This window comes from Stegastes partitus, unplaced genomic scaffold (genome assembly GCF_000690725.1).
Source record: "Stegastes partitus isolate 25-593 unplaced genomic scaffold, Stegastes_partitus-1.0.2 Scaffold340, whole genome shotgun sequence".
NCBI lineage: Eukaryota > Metazoa > Chordata > Actinopteri > Pomacentridae > Stegastes > Stegastes partitus.
The window spans coordinates 230,371-246,973 of record NW_007578071.1 but is presented as its reverse complement, the minus strand read 5'-3'; the positions used below and the strand labels follow the sequence as shown (position 1 = coordinate 246,973).

The window sequence follows — 16,603 nt, the reverse complement described above, 5'->3', positions numbered from 1 at the left end:
GAGGAACTGATGGATGTTCTGCTGATTGTGATCACTATGAATCTAAGGTCCTGATCATTCTGCCATCAGCTGTTACTGAATCCTTCATTCATGGCGTTGACAGAGCGGTTTGCTCTGGAGTCTCTCTGCCACTCCTCAGAGAAACATGAGATCCTCTAACAGAAGTGGCACCAGAGGCATACCAAGCTAAGTGGCTTCTTAAACGTATAGTTTATTTACAGATGTTACTATCACAGAATAATAAAGATCATGGAGACTAAGAGATCAGCCGTCTAACCATCTCAGTGACCTCATGATGAAGGAAAGTGGACTTGATGTTCACTGTAGGACTCTGAGTGTCCTCCACCTTCTGTCCAACATTTGTAATGAACCACATGCCATGAACACATGTGTACATGAATAAGACAATAAAACAGCAGCGTCCAACTAAAAGCATTAGAGCAAATTGAGTGTCTAAACTGCTCTTCATTTCTATTTCTAATCAATCACCTTCAAATTAACGTCCCTCTTAAAGAGCCTCACCATCCAGCTGATGGCTTCACCTCATCTCTGACATTTAGATGTTCTTCCATGAGAAGAATCTATTCCTGCCTGAAAATGGCTTGAATATAATGCCACATCCCACCACTTCCTCCAGAAGGTGAAGGTCTGTGAAGTCCCGGCTCAGCCCTCAGCCCATTCAGGTCACTGCAGCACCGGCTCACCAGCTCACCAGCTCACATCTGCCCAAACACCCTAAAACTACTCTGCACTGCACAACGGCTGCAGCCATTCAGTTACACACTGTCGACCAAAACAACTACAACAAAGACGAATGATGATGTAAGTGAACAGAACCGGTCTCATATGGGTCCCTGCAGGTGTGACTGTGTGGTTCTGAGACAGTCAGAAGTCGCTCTGTCAGGAGGAAAATGCTCCATCCTGCTCTCGACTGATGATTCCACTCATGATGTGTTGAAGCATGATGAAAACACCACATGAACATGTCAACAGGGTTTTAAAAAAAGACAAAGAACTTGATCTTCCCTTCCAGGTACACTGTAGCCATGACAACAACCAGCTCCTAACCTGATGTGAATACAAACCATAATATTTCCCTTCCCCTCGTTGTTCCTGTGTGATCCCCAAACTGATTTAGCTGACAGATGGATGAATAAACCATGAACACGGTAGGAACTGTGAGCCATTCTTACCTGAGAGCTTCAGCGTTGCCGGCCTTGTGCACGCAGCTCACCTCTCTGGTCTGGTACCCGACCTGCATGTCCCAGAACTTTCCTCCTGGGCGATTCAGACGGTTTCTGTTCCTTTTCTTCTTGATCAGCTCTCTGGTCTCAGGATCCTTGGCCTTGCCTCTCTCTCTTAACCGCTCTCTGACTTTCTCTCTCATCTTCTCTCGCTTCTCCTTGTTCTTGGCCTTTTTCTGCCGTTTCGGTCGGTCTGCCTGTCGGGACGGCCTGTCTGGTTTCCGGTTGGCCCTTCCCACTTTTCTGTTGGGTGTAGATGGTTTGTCACCACCTGCAGACAGTTTTTCACCTTCTCTGGACCATCTGTCTCCTTCTTTGGCCTGTTTTTCACCTCGTCTGGATGGTTTTTCCCCCTCTCTGGACTGTTTGCTACCCTCTCTTGGAGGTCTCTCACCCTCCTTGGATCGCTTGTCGCCCTCTCTGGGCGGATCGTCAGCCTGCCTGGCTTGCCTTGGCAGTGGGACAGAACAGGGCCCCCAGGGTCCGACCCTGAGACTATAAAGGCTCTCCTCTCCGGCACAGGGACCTGGCTGGCACGTCTGAAACTCAGTCAGGTTTGGACAGGCTGCCCCTCCAAACAGCGGTGGAGCCAAAATGAAGCGAATCCGGTTCTGTAGGCCCATCCCACATGTTTTAGAGCAGGCTGTCCACAGGCTGAACTCGGACACCACACAGTCCCGAGGACATGGGATGAGACAGGCCTGCTCCAGGCGGGGTTTAGGCTCGAAGTATTCACAGATTGCATCTTCTGCGGGCACGCCATCCGCCTTCTGAACACAGCCCACCTCCCGGGTCTGGATGCCCTCCTCCCCCCGTGTGCACACAGCGGGCCGCTGGACCCCGGCGCTGCGCATCGACACCGGGACGCATTGGTTCCAGGCTCCCAGCTGCCAGTCATACAGATCTTTGTGCCAGTCGCACACTCTGAAGCAGCTCTGCTGGTTATCTGGTCGCTCTGCTTGGTCGCAGTTGGTGTGCAGCGTGGTCCAGCCTTCAGCGTGGGCGCACCACACCGCTCGGCTCTGGCTGCCTCCGGGGCCACACTCACTTCCCATACACCGACCCCATGGACCTGGAAACAGCAGAGAGAGGTCAGGGCAAGGTCAGTGACATGAATGCAGCTCTAGAGTGCTCAAAGAGTTTTGTTCTAGTAGAGGTCTGAGAACATTACGGATATAAAATAAAAACCGTCTGACAGACAAGTTGTTCATTTTATTTACTGAGAGCTCACAGACAGACAGTAGCCAGGCTCTCCACGGTACCCACCACTGCTCCACACTGACCAGTGCTGCCTGGGCAGCAGGAAGCAGTTCTACCACCTCATGCTGTGACTGGACTAAACCTCTGGTGTGATAACTACTCGTATACTCCTCCCTGATACCCTGAAAGTTTGAATCCAGACTTTGGATTCTGTCATTGATAGAACATGGAGATCCTCGGCCATGGTGCTGGCTGCTTACTGCACTCATGATATATCTTCTAGCATATGTTCACGTGGTCGAATCAAATGGTTTAGACCAGAGGGGGGCTTTGAAGAATTTAGAAAATAAATTGGATAATTGTGAAAATGTTTGTATGTTTCCATGAAAGGAGCTGCTGAGAGAGGAGCAGCATCCGAGCAGAGACGTCTCAGCGTTTCACGGTCAGCCTTTATACTCCATTCAGCTCCTGTCATCACCAGCTGATGGCACAAAGCCCATCAAACAGGCCTCGTTAGTATTTTGCAGAGAAAAGGATATGATTTATATTCTGAAGAAAACGCCTGTGCCTTTCTATGGAAGTATGTGAAACCTAAGTGCTCTCTGGTACCATAATAGTCTCCTGATAAATACACACTTACTTTCAGTCCTGCCACTGCACTTTCACTGGATTTATGAGAACGCAATTATAGGTTGAAGCAAACATCTCCTCTGAGCGCAGAAGCCCTGTTTGGGCACAGCAGAGGCAGAGCAGCTGAAACTTCAGTCAGTAAGGCAGCAACATAGAAATTAGCTGATGTGAGGACCGGTGCAGCCTTGTATGTCATCACAGTGCTGGAGCCCTGATAGGTCCACGCTCAGCAGAGCACCAGGTCCACAGAAGAGTCCAGCATCAGAGATGATCAGGAATGAAATGTTCATACGACTGTACTGAGCTGACTCTAAGCACAAACACAATCCAGTTCATCTCCCAGACCATCTGAAGGACAGAGTCAGTGACCCGCTTCAGCCACTAACAGCATCTTCACGCTGCCTGCTGAAGGAAACCTGGTCAATGAAAAATCAACCAGCTTCTGACGGACAGACTCCATGATTTAGTCCCAGCTGCAGTGAACAAGAGTGCCACTGTCAAGACATCTTTGGATCTTCCTCTTTGCAATAGCTACAGAAATTCAACATCTGACAACAACCCAGTTTAAGTCCATCAGTGATGTCTGGGGCATACACGCTGAACACAACCCATTAATTACAGCCGTGACTGGATAACAAATACAGATGAATGCTGTGTGAAGGTTCAGATGAAGGAGAACTCTGCTCAGACGGACCATATGGGCCACAGAGACACAGGTAGAGAATCCTACAGCAGACCAACGAACGTGTTGATCAACCACACAGCTTCAAAGTGTTCTTCAATGCAAATTAATCTGGACAGCGTTGGACTGACAGCAACACATCTGACTGGCCAAGGAGAACATCTAAGTTGAAACAATCAGTGGACAACACTTCTATTTGTTGTCCTGAGTCTAAAGCCAAAGGCTGTGTTGAACTGTGTTTATGGCCTCACTACAGGAAGCTGAGCTACAGCAATGAACACGTCAATGGCAGAACCAGCCAGAATGGGCCGCCAGCTGCAGGCAGAGGGTCTGGATCAATACAGATCAATAGAAGGAGCAGGAAACTGGCCCAAACACAAGAGACAGCTGCAGTCTGTGACATCTTTCACCAGCAGAAATTCTCCTCTTCGGCTGGAAAACAGGAAGAGAAGGTTCCTGACAAACATGCTCATTAATGTAAGTGTAGGTGATAACATGGACAGATCAGTGACAGAAACTATGCTAACTAGATTTTGTCATTAAGAATACAAGACAAGAGGCTGCATACTGTCAGACTGAGCAGCCATCTGTGCTGGGTTCACCCATAGTTGGCTCTGTCAAGAGGCCAGCCCATTATGGCCATGAAGCCCGGCTCCCAGCAGGCAACACCGTCTCAGCACCGTGCAGGTGTTCATCGTAATTTATGATCATGCCACTGACTGACACAGTTACCTTCAGTGGTAGGCGTGAAGCTAAGGAGGGTGTTCCCCCTGGCCTACATCACCCATCACTTGCTGGGACCAGCCAGGAGGCCTCCCCCAACAAGATGTGATCACAGCTTCCATCTTTAGTCGACACACTCATCTGTAAAGCCAGCGTCACACCAAGGAAGAAACAGAGTCTCTAATCACTGCTAATAAAGGAGTGGTATGTCCTAGTGAGAGACCCCTCATGTCTCAAGCAACGACACCAAACTAGCCCTGATGGACCAGTCTGTCTGCGTGAAGCAACGACACCAAACCTGCCCTGATGGACCAGCCTGTCTGTGTGAAGCAACGACAAAAACCTGCCCTGATGGACCAGCCTGTCTGCATGAAGCAACGATACCAAACTAGCCCTGATGGACCAGTCTTTCTGCACTATACAGATGTGTGTGCCCACATTGACCAACGCTAACATTCTGAGCAGCTACCGTGTGCTCCATCTGCTATAAGCTCTGTATCCATTCAGATAGTAAAGACCAGAAACATACCCAGGCAGAGAGAAGCTGTTCTGAGATCGCTCTGAAAGTGATCCAACCATATCGTTCATAGCTATTATCGTTTATTTGTGGCAGAATAGAAGTGCTTTTACTGTGTTTGGGCTACATGCTCGTCGTTACTTTCATTTCTCTGTAAATGAATACAGCTCTGAAAAGTCGAACACATGCAGGGAAACGGACCGGAACATGTACTGCGATCGCAGCGCTGGATAATCGGACTGTTGTAACTGAGAGGCCAGCGGTGGGGAATGTACCTGTAGCTTTGTGCAGCTTTTAGCTAGCTCATCGAAGCTGGCTACATTAGCTGCTAGCCTAGCCTAGCTGCTTCTTCTTCAATTGATTTGGCGGTTGGCATCCAACATTCAGGTGCATTATCTCCACCTACTGTACACACAAAGACATTACGGACCCTGTAGGATGGGTCGAGTGTGGTCGTGGTGTACTGATATAAGTTTGATTCAACATGGAGGGAGGGAGGGTTTGTGTTGTGTAGTGGTTGTGAGGTTAGCTACTGCAGGCTGGAACCATGTGTGGGTTCACACTGGACCGGTAGACCTCAGGAGGTTGGCTAAAGCAGATGTTGGGTCTGAGTAGGTTGGGCACCTGGTTTAGAGGTTCTTGTCCATGTATTGCAGCATGCCTGGCTCTGCTTTCACTGCTCAGTTTTTTTTTCATTCTTCTCTAGAATGAGTTGAGCAGAAGAAGGCTGACGCACACGCTCACTGGAGGACGATCTCAATGCAAGACTAAATAAATACATTAGTGGTGACTAATTAAATCAATCAGTCATACATGGGTCACAAGATGGCACACATTAGCCCCCAAAGGCAAATATCACCTATTCTCCATCCATGACTTTACAGCTGACACAGAAGTGTTCAGGGATCAGGACCGTTAGTGGTTTCTAATGAGCTCCATTAGGTGAGAACTGGCCTTCACACACGTTGGTGGAGTTCCAGATTCAGCACAGACCAGGACAGAGTGGCGATGCAGCCCCCAGTCAGTCCCACACCGGGCAACGTCCTGATGGAGTCTGTAAACCCACAACATGTCACTGGTCAAAAGCTGTTAGCCGAAGAACGCTGCTCCACATAGTTATCAAAGTAACATCAGTAAAATGCTGACGTGTGTACAGATCCTACCGCGTGTGGAAAGTGGCTGCAGGATGATCAGAGACCTTCTGTTGTGACTTTGTGAGTGAATTTAACTGGAACTTTGAATTAGTAGCTGTAGGTTCAGGCCAGGCTGCCATGAGCCTGTCTGAGGGAGCCTGAACACCAGAACCTGTCAAGCTCCGGTCAGTCCTCTGGAGCCAGAACACCAGAACCTGTCCAGCTCCGGTCAGTCCTCTGCTCTTTCACTGGATCTATCATCTGCATAACGAATGTAAAATGCAAATGAGGAAATAAATGTTCCTCAAACCTGCCAATCGTTTGTGTTGTCTTTATGCAGAATTCAGTTAATGTCCAATCAATGTCATATTCCAGTGCATTAAAACAAACTGGGCCGCCGCTACAGCTCACCTGGTGGAGCTGGCGACCCGTGTACAGGGCTCTAGTCCCCGACACAGTGGTCATGGGTTCAAGTCCCTTTGCTGCAGGTCCTTCGCCCATTCCCCCCCAAATTCACATTTCTTCTTTATTTTATCTCATTTCATTTAAGCTCTTTGTCCAGAAAATGGACACAGATCAATAAAAGGCAAAAGGCTGACCTCTGCAGGAAGTAAATCATGTCTGTACAGCTGCAACGTACGTCTTTAATGTCCACTGTTCAGACATAATCTGCCTAATAGCAGCCAGGCCACATTGGAGGAGAAGACAGCAGCTCCCTTGTTTCCCAACAGGTCCGGACATCCTCTCAGCTCGACATCCTTTATAAGGAAGCACAAGGATTTCCTCCCTTCAATAATGGGACTGCTCTTTTTTGATACCCCCCCCCCATGTCAGCACAAGACTGGCAGTGGCCTTTACTGGGATAATGGAAACCAGTGTGAGATGTGCATCCCACCAGCAGCTTCTAACAGAAAGGTAGGAGAATGGAAAACGGTAGCAGGTAGTCAATCTGTATTCATTTTCCAACACGTGTCTGATAAACAGCCGGTGGAAAGGTCAGCAGCGTGCCCATTAACTGCTGGATGCCCTCATGCACAACACATATTTGCACAACACAGACAAACACAGAATTGTTGCTGCAGCTGTAAATCCTTAATAGGGCCTCCTGCAAAGATAAACAGCCAACAAATGTTCTCCAATTTTCTGGTACCCTGCACCGAAAATTGGCTTTCCTGGCATACAGTGCTCCCATAATAGCGCTCTTGACCAACTAACCTGTTTCTGGATGACACTGGATGTAATATTCTGAAGTCTGCAGCGAAGCCACAAAAGCCTAGAGAGATGCAACGAACGAACAAACTACGTGCTAGAATGACATTTGAAGAGCTGGTAAAGCCTCCAGATCTGATGGACAGGTGGGAGGACAGCCAGGGCACATGTGGCAGCTTCAGATCATTATAAATATGCATTTATTTGGCAGCTCAGATGTAATATTTCGGGCATTATTTCATTCTAATACGTGCAGCTGTATTCTGGATAGTAGTAGTAGTTTTTCATCTCATCCTATTTCACAGCAGCTCATTGTTCTGCTCCAGTCTGCACCACCTTTCTAGTTTCAGGGTGAGCTGGTTCTGCTGCATGTCGACCCGGCTGAGTGCTGCTGGTCTTTGATCTGCACACAGATGATCAAAGGACAGCTGATGTGGAACTGACAGGATGGTGGTCCATGTCCTGGGGTCACCAGAGAGCCCCTGCTGGCCCGATGGAAGGTAGATCTGTCTCTACATGACTACATGGCATCAGTCAGTAAGACTGGGTTTGGTCCGTTTCTATGTCCAGAGCAGACGAGGAGGGCTTCATGAGGCACCACCCCACATTCACAGAAGCAGTGCAGTAATCCAAGGACACTATGTTGGTTCTGGAGATGTTCAGTGTGTACACTGAGATCATGGGGAGAGCTGACTACCTAAAGGTCTGCACCAGCAGCACAGGCTCAAACCAAACAGCGTTCATACATGTTTCATGAGGCCTGTCAGAAGTGGGAAGGCCTCCCTTTAGGACATTATACGGCTCATTTGGTGCGTCATGCTGCCGCATGGAAACCAGCCTCACTGCAGCGCTGCAGAGCGACCACGGTGCTGCTGTTTGCCTCTGGATGCTGTAACCAAGACCTGACACCCACACAGATGATCCACACCGCAGGTCTTCTGTTCAGGTCTGCACAGGCCATCATTAAAGATGGACGTCTTCATAACCACATGCTTTTTATGTTTGAAGTTTAGTTTGAAGACAGGGAGGAAAAACCCTAAAACATGTTTAAAAAACTGGTTTTTGTCTGGGATGTAACACGACACACCACTTGCTGTGCAGAAGTACATGAAGATGCTACCACTCCTACAGTGACTGTCTTCATCCAATCTGCTGAGTTCTACTGGCTACAGAAGCACTGCAACATGGGAATCGCTCACTACAGACCGACAGCTGAGCCCTCAGCCACCAGGAAGGACCTCCACCAGTGGTTTGGTCGGTGACTATGGTAATACACATGCAGTTCATAATGTGAATAACTACACACAATACTTCTACAGCACTCTTCAGGACACTTAAAGGTGCTTCACGAAGCAGGTACATGCAGCGGATACCGAGAGAAACATGATGTGAACTTTGTTTTTGTCTTGTAGCCGTCTGTAATGGGTTTCCTTATGGACACAGCGAGCAGGAGCAGCAGAGCTGAGACACGGAGCTCGCTGCTTTATAACCCTCAGCATGGCTGCAGTCTGCATCATAAACCAGGAGGCAGACTTGCCAACACTAGGTATTTCAACGTATTTCAGTGTGGCATACACACAATGACCATAAAGCCACTTGGAGATACGACACATAAAGATGCTTTAATATCCCACAGTCTATCCAACACCTGCTCCTAACATCTACAAAGTCCTGAGAGCAGCAGTATGATGCTGTTCTGGATCCGCGTCACCCTGTAAACCAGTCCACATGTCCACCAGTTCGTAGTGGAACCATTTCAGCACGTGAACAGCGGCCCGACCAGACATCAAACAGGGCTTCTACTGTGGGATCTTGATCACCCAGTCTGCATTTAGCTGCCAGTAGCGCCTATGTCTTCACTGCTTAGCAGCTCTATCATCACACTGCGACTACACTGGACGCACCATGCAGGCAGACAGCTTACAGAGCAGAGCCCAAAGAGGATGTGTTTGGTTTTATCTACCAATGAAATTAAAAGCTGCATCTTTTAGTCATGCAGCTACCCATGCAGGGATTCAGGGATGAACTGGCTTCATTTTCTACGATTGCTCTTAATTCCAGATGTTCCTTCCCAGACCAACAGAATGAAGCGCTGGGGACCTCTGTGTGACTCTGTGAGACTCTGTGTATGCTGGTGTCAGTCTGGTCAGTCTGGAGCTCATTATGTGACGAACCACAGCTAGAACAGTGATGTGACCTGCTGGCTGTCAGAGGAACCTTTTATAAAGTCACTGGGAAACATCAGTGGAGAGAGCGTCCAGACAGAACAGAGACCAGAGGTGTGTCCTGGTAACAACAACAATGTTCTGGTCTGTCTGAGCCCTGGATGACTGACAAATGATAAATAGCGAAAAGTGAATGAAGTGGCTTGCTTCAGCTGTGTTGTGGAAGGTGTATGACCAGTGTGTGTGGAGCTCCTCTCTCCTGGTGACTGACTGACCATCGACTCCTGGGGCTGCCACCACATCCACTCTCTAACAGACAGTTCATCACTAGCTCTCCTCAGCCTAACGTCTGCTCTGCTTCTGGACTCCTATGTTTCCTGTCTCTGGGATGATCTTGCTGTTCCTGTGGGCCAGGTCCATCACCCTCCTGGTTCGTTTGACTGCACCAGCGCTGCCTCTCCAGCCGTCAGCCCACCACTCACCTGGTCAGCGACGCTCACGCACTTATCGGGTTCTCTGCTCTACCGAATCTCTGGACAATGAAAAATGTATAGATTCACATAATCAATGCCAAAAACCTTTATGTGTGTGTATGCTGTTAATAAACTGACTTCTAAGTGACCAAACTGCTTGTTAAGGCTGTAAACATGTTGGACATGACTCCCTGACGGTGCTGATGACCCAGCAAAGGGCAGGCTGCTGTCAGCTCATCGTGGACCATCAGCACGCTGCCCTGTTGATGCTGTTGGATGTGCTGTATGCAGTCACTCACAACAAGGTGCACATACATATCCAGAACCTGTAGGCCTGCTGCATGCTGCGGCTCTGCTCAGAGAGGGAACAGATGGTAGTTATCTGACTAAATATGTTCCAGAGTGGCTGGGGACACATAACAGCACATCTATCTCAAGTGTTTTCAAAAGGATTAATTACAAACTGCCACCCACTCACAGCACGTCCAGCACCCAGGAAGCACACATATACCCAGGCTACGAACTGATGATGAAGTCCAGGTTAAATCCATCCGTCCATATTCTCCTGCTGATCTGGGCTTGGGTCAGGAGGCCAAGAAGGTCAGTCCAGACTTCCCCTCCCTCTGAGGAATCCCAAGGTGTTCTCCAGCAAGTTCTGTGTCTACTAAGAGGTCTCTTCTCACCTAAACATGCCGGGAAATCTTCAAAGGAAGGTGCTCAGGAGACATCCTACTTAGATGCCTGGAGCACCTCCTTTCCACACAGAGGAGCAGCAGCTCTGCTCCGAGCTCCCGCAGGACGCCTCGGTTGCTCGGCCATCTCTCAGGCTGGACACCTAAACCATCTCTCAGGCTGGACGCCTCGGCCGCTCGGCCATCTCTCAGGCTGGACGCCTCGGCCATCTCCCAAGCTGGACACCTCGGCTGCTTGGCCATCTCTCAGGCTGGACGTCTCGGCTGCTCGGTCATCTCTCAGGCTGGACGCCTCGGCTGCTTGGCCATCTCTCAGGCTGGACGCCTGGGCTGCTCAGGCTGGACGCCTCGGCCATCTCTCAGGCTGGACGCCTCGGCCATCTCTCAAGCTGACCCAGCCCCCCTACAGAGGAACCTTCACAGTGTCATTGTTTCCCCTAAGAGCTCCGGACCACAGGTGAAGGTTGGAGGGCAGGTCGTATACTGAGAGCTTTGGCCTCTCATCTCAACAGTCCACTATAACACCAGCACTGCTGCTGGTCCTGGACCAGTCCACCTGCACACCCCACCGTCACTCATGAACAACATCCTGAGATAGTTAAACTCTGTCACATAGTAAACTCAGAGACTCCAGGAGAGAACCAGGGTCTCAGACTGAGAGGTTCCAGCCACTCCAGTGTGTGCTGAACGTCGTGGGCGGATGAAGTCACCCACAAAGAGCAGAGATGGATGCTAGGTTTCCAAACTGAAGTTACAGATGAAGTTAGTTCCCAGACAGGGTTCATTAGAGATGGAAGGCCTGTCATGGGACTGGAGCAGCACGTCACCGTTCAGGAAACACAGAAAAGCTTGAAAAGGGCTCCAATGACATGGCCTAAGCTAGACCACCACATGTTTCAGCTAACACCACCCAATGCATGTGTTTTGTGGCCAGTCTATAGTCTGCAGCACACTCAGTGTAAAGCACCAGACATGCATTTCTCTGAGCCCACACTCTGTCCTGGGTGTGTACGCAGTGGTATCTGTGGTAGGTCACCATGGGTTCACTGAGCATATTCCAGCTTCTCAGATCCTCTGGCACAACTACCAGGACAGACACTGAGGGGTTCAACCAAAGTCTTTAGTGCAGATTATGCACTGATAATTAGTAAAATAAATAGCAAGAAACTCCATTTGAACCAGAGACACACTGTACAGCAGAAGTTTAGTCATCAGAACGTGTGATGGACCCAACTAACTGCATCAAACCAGCGGTGAGGTTATTCATCCCCTCCGTCCGTCTCTACCTCCACTGTTCAGTGTTCACTGACTGATGAAATTATGAATATTTTCATGTTGTAAATAGTATTTTCAGACTTGACTGAATTACCAAAGGAGCCATTCGTGCTCCACTATGATGGCTCAAGGCTGCTCGGCTGCCCGGTGACCTGAAGCGTCCAGTCACGTCCCTGCAGACACACAGTGGGCCGCTATGGCATGATTTTTATTTACTTCAGGGTGCACGTGCATCATCTGGGTTTACTGCCAGTCAGCCCGGCTTCCATTTTACTGTTGGTTTACTGTTGGTGTTGCAGGTTTGTGAGGTTTAACGTTGGTGTAAATGCTCATTGAAGACACAGCTCTTTCAGCACAATGTTTGCTGCTGGAAACTTCTTTCATGGATCCCTCAGACATAAAACTGTCTGGTCCAATATTGTACCTTGATGAGGTTCAGATGAAGCTCCACAGTGATGAGTCCATGTCCTGACATCCCACCGCTGACCTAACCACCCTGGGCCCTGACTCTGCAGACTGACTCACCGTGAACACACCAGCTGACCGCCTGCTGGGACAGCTTCAGCTCCATGAAAACAATGCCTCCCTGTTTGTTTCCTCTTAATGATAGCCACTGCCAGGACCCCACCTCCTCCTCCTCCCTCATGCACCCACCAGATGTTGAAAACGTCTCCTTTGTTCTTCCTCCGGCTGCTGGCCTGACGAAAGAGGGACAGGACGGTTTGTCCTCATCACAGTGGGAACAGAAAGCAGCCGCTGTGGCTGAGACGTGCACCAGAAATTAAAAACCATTAGTGCTTCTTATCTAAAATTACATTGACCTACATGTTCACCTGCCTCTCTACCTGAACAGAAATAAATGATGTGAAGAAACATTACCTGTGAAACATAATCAGTCTGTATGTTGCAGACAATAATGAAGATGTCCTGAGGCTGACAGCATGCTTATTTTAGTCTCTCCTCCTGCACAAGGAGTATTTTACCATGAATACATGTGGACAAAACAAGGTAAGAGTGCGGCTGCATCTGTGTTGAAGTTCTGATGGATGATCTATGAGCAGTGAGGATATGAAGAGCTATCCTGCTCTGAGTGGTCGCCGACCTTGTCAGGCCTCCTGAGGGCCTGGCTGCACTGAGGCTGATCTGAAAAGGCTTTTGAGTGAGGAATAGCAGCCCTGAGGGAGGAGGAGGAGGAGGAGGAGGAAGAGATGCGTAGCGACGAGAGGACGACGGCATCAGAGAGGAGATAGCAGGATGACTCTTTCATGAAATCTGCCCTTTAGATGAAAAGGCATTAGTCAGCCAGGACCAGGGAGTGGAGAGGCTGACATGATTGGATTTGGCTGGAAACATGGAGGAATACACTCCCTGAAGGGGCAGTGAATGAAGAATGAGGGACAGAGCTGGAGTCTGGGGATGTTGATGTGGAGGAGCTCGGTGGCTGGAGGCCTGCTGAGCTGGAGTCACCAGCTCTCAGTCAGGATGGGCATTAATCCACTGGTCCTGATCTGATTATGAGTCGGTGCTGGGCAACATCGGCACCGCCAGCAGCAGCACCGGCCCATTCTGTTCTCCACCTCCTCTATTCAGTCCTCTACTTCAACAGCTGATGCACTGAAACATTCAGCAAAACAAGAAAACATAGCAACACCAAGTCAGTCCTGGTACACACACCATATTGAGCTGAGGGCTGGACCCAGTGTGGAAAGTAGGACAGGTCCATCAGAGCATATTCAGACCTTACAGTAACCACTGATGCCAGCTTCAGCTCTAGAGCTGCACAAAGCACTGCTGCTCTTCTCTTTAAATGACAATAAAACATTCTGTTCTGTTCTGTTCTGTTCTATTCTGTTCTGTTCTGTTCTGTTCTGTTCTGTTGGAGCACAGTGAGCTGAGGCTCTCATCCTGGTTGACTGACCACAGCACAGTTAGCAGAGCTTCTGACTGCAGGACGGCCGATTAGCTTCAATGTGAGCCAACACATGGAGCAAGCTTCCGAGGCTAACCCTGCTAGCATGCTAATGCTAGGAGACAACATCAAACGATGGAAAGTAGGCAGAAGGATCTAAGCTCTACAATTTCCTTTTCTAACAGAAACTGTTTTGATCATAGTGTGTCCAAAAAACAACCTTACACCAGATATAAAGACAGTGCTGAATGGTTTCTGATGAATACATCCACCGCTCCGTCCCCAGAGGACGTAAAGGTTCCTTATCATGGAGCCATAAATCTGTGGAAGCTAACAGCTCTTAAAACTTGTAGGTTTGCTGACGATCTTACAGCAGCACACAGCTCTGTCCACGCATCTCCGTGGAATGAGAATCCATATATTGTTTTCATTGTCCATCCTCACGTCGTGTTTAGCAGCCAGCAGCTGAGGCCAGATAATTAAAACATTAACAGGATTTAGTGATGAGGTCATCCACCTCTCTAAGAAAAGGCTTGCACTGATCACACAAACTGGCATAACATGGAAGTGGTAGATTATTAAATTCAGTTTTCATGCTCAGGTGGGTGAAATGATGAAATTAGAGCTATATGACAGGAGGTGGAGGGCAGACACGCCTGCAATATGAAAACAGAGCTTGTGCAGGCTGCTGGGGAACAAAGGGTGACGGGGTGGTGGTGGTGGGGGGCAGGCTGGGGTGGTGGCGGGGTGGCGGGCAGGCTGGGGCGGGGGAGTGGAGGTTGCTTAAATGTCAGCAGGAGAGAGGTGAGATGAGACAAAGGACGGGAGGAGGTGGATGGCTGCTGCTCACTGAGACACGTCACGTAGAGCAGGAACTGCCTTTATACACCCAGAACTGAACCAGAATCAGCTAGAGAGGACGGATGAGACCAGAACAGTTCAGCTCTGAAGCTAAATATTTAATTCCAGCATTCTTCTCATTTATTCTGCAATAATTACAGGAGCAGAGACAAGTCGTGGAAACGTGAACAGTACAAACAACAACAGAAAGACGGCGGCTGCAGAGGAGGCGTCAGGACGTCGTGCTCAGGGACCAGAGCTTTACTCGTCAGAGGAAAACTGCGGTTCTGCTCAGAGTCTAGTCAACACCAGTGACCAGGTTTCATTTGGGAGTCGCTTCAGGAAGCACTCAGACACTACGATGGCTGTAAATGGTAATAATGTACATTTGTACCATCAGTCTACATTTAATCACCAGTAATGACGAGTGAAAACACGATTCAGTCTATACAGGACCCTGTGAGACGGGTCAGAACCGAGCCAGAGTCGAACTGTGACCGTTTATAAAGGCACACAGTTGTTTATATCCTGTAGTTCACACAGCATGGCAGGAAAAAAATCACGCTATGAAGTCCAAAGAACTCTCTGTAAGTCCCCAAAATGAGAACATGGTGAGGCACGGATCAGGGTGAAGGTAGGAACCTCCACCTGACAGGAGCACAGCCATCATGATGGGGACGGAGTCTGAAACCATCCAGACGCTCCATCGGGTCGGCTTGAGTCACACTGAGCCACCAGAAGCACGGCTGCTGCAGCACAGAGACAGAACCACCGTCAGTCAGGCCTTCCTGGTAGAGCAGGTTCAGCAGGTAGAAGTCCTCCTGAGGACCATGTGTAGGACAGCCTGCTGTAGGGGCGACGCTTTGCAGGGACAGGAGGACGCTGAACCAGGGCGACCCAGCTGCTGGTTCTAGGCTGCTGCTGGGTCAAAGCTGCTCTAACTTGTGAACCTTCTCAGAACTTGTCTGCGTTTCAACACATTACAGAACCCCGTGAAGCTGCTTCATCACGTCTGTGTGTGTTTCAGCTTCTTTACTGGAGTTTTTCTAAACTTGTGTCAGCGGGACAGTCGTCTGTCTGCGGACCTGCAGGAACGCTGATGAGGTTAGCCTTCAGAACCGGACCAGCTCAATACTGCTGATACAACACCTGAACCAATGAGCGGTCAGCCTGGGACCAGTCAGGTATCTCCCATCATGCTCTAACGCTCAGCTGGGATCGACAGAACCAGCATGCACTGTGCAGCGATGCTGGTGATGGGTTCTGCTCAGGTCTGGTACCATTATGATATATACACATATGAGCATAAGTTAAAGCATCTCAACAACCACTTTGTAAGAAGCTCCAGAAACATGTGAGGAGAACTGCTCTCCACGTCCTGCCTTCATGACCAGCTCTAACCATGGCTGCCTTTCCCAACTCTAACTCTGGAGTCTTTCTTCTGAGGTGAAGGTTCACAAAGTTCTCAGAAGATAAACAGCCTCCAACTCTGAGCTTGATGAGAGCCCTGGTCAGTCTGGAGCATCATGATGTGTGACAAAAACATGTTGTTCTGGTTCTTACATGGCTGTGCATCAGAGAACTTCAATACAGGAGTTAAAAGAAGTCTCAAGAACCAACTGAGACCAGCGGTACTGATCTAAACTCTCCACTAATCAGAGTGCGATTAGATATTTCCTGGGATTAAAACACCTTTACATGCTGCCTCCTAGTGGAAATCCATGGAAAGAAGCATGAACATCCAGAAGCTCTTCCCTCCATTGGACCGATTGCTGAGTAGAATCCTCAGAAGAACAAAGACCAGAGATGAGATGAAGCATGAATAATCCAGACACTGGCTCAGGCTAGTTTATCACTACAGTCTGCAGAACCATGAACCAGAACCACCACATGGATCATGACACCGCTGCA

The 16,603-nt window shown here is 49.0% G+C and overlaps 1 protein-coding gene across 1 annotated transcript in view; it reads right to left on the bottom strand.

Moving 5' to 3' along the window:
- thsd7aa (thrombospondin, type I, domain containing 7Aa) overlaps nucleotides 1-16,603 on the bottom strand; it is a 149,222-nt gene that overhangs the window by 76,960 nt on the left and 55,659 nt on the right. The window contains exons 2-3 of the mRNA XM_008284040.1: nucleotides 1,682-2,316; nucleotides 1,194-1,399 (exon numbers count right to left, since the gene is read on the bottom strand). Of these exons, the coding sequence (XP_008282262.1) occupies nucleotides 1,194-1,399; nucleotides 1,682-2,316 (841 nt within the window). The remainder of the gene's footprint in view (nucleotides 1-1,193; nucleotides 1,400-1,681; nucleotides 2,317-16,603) is intronic.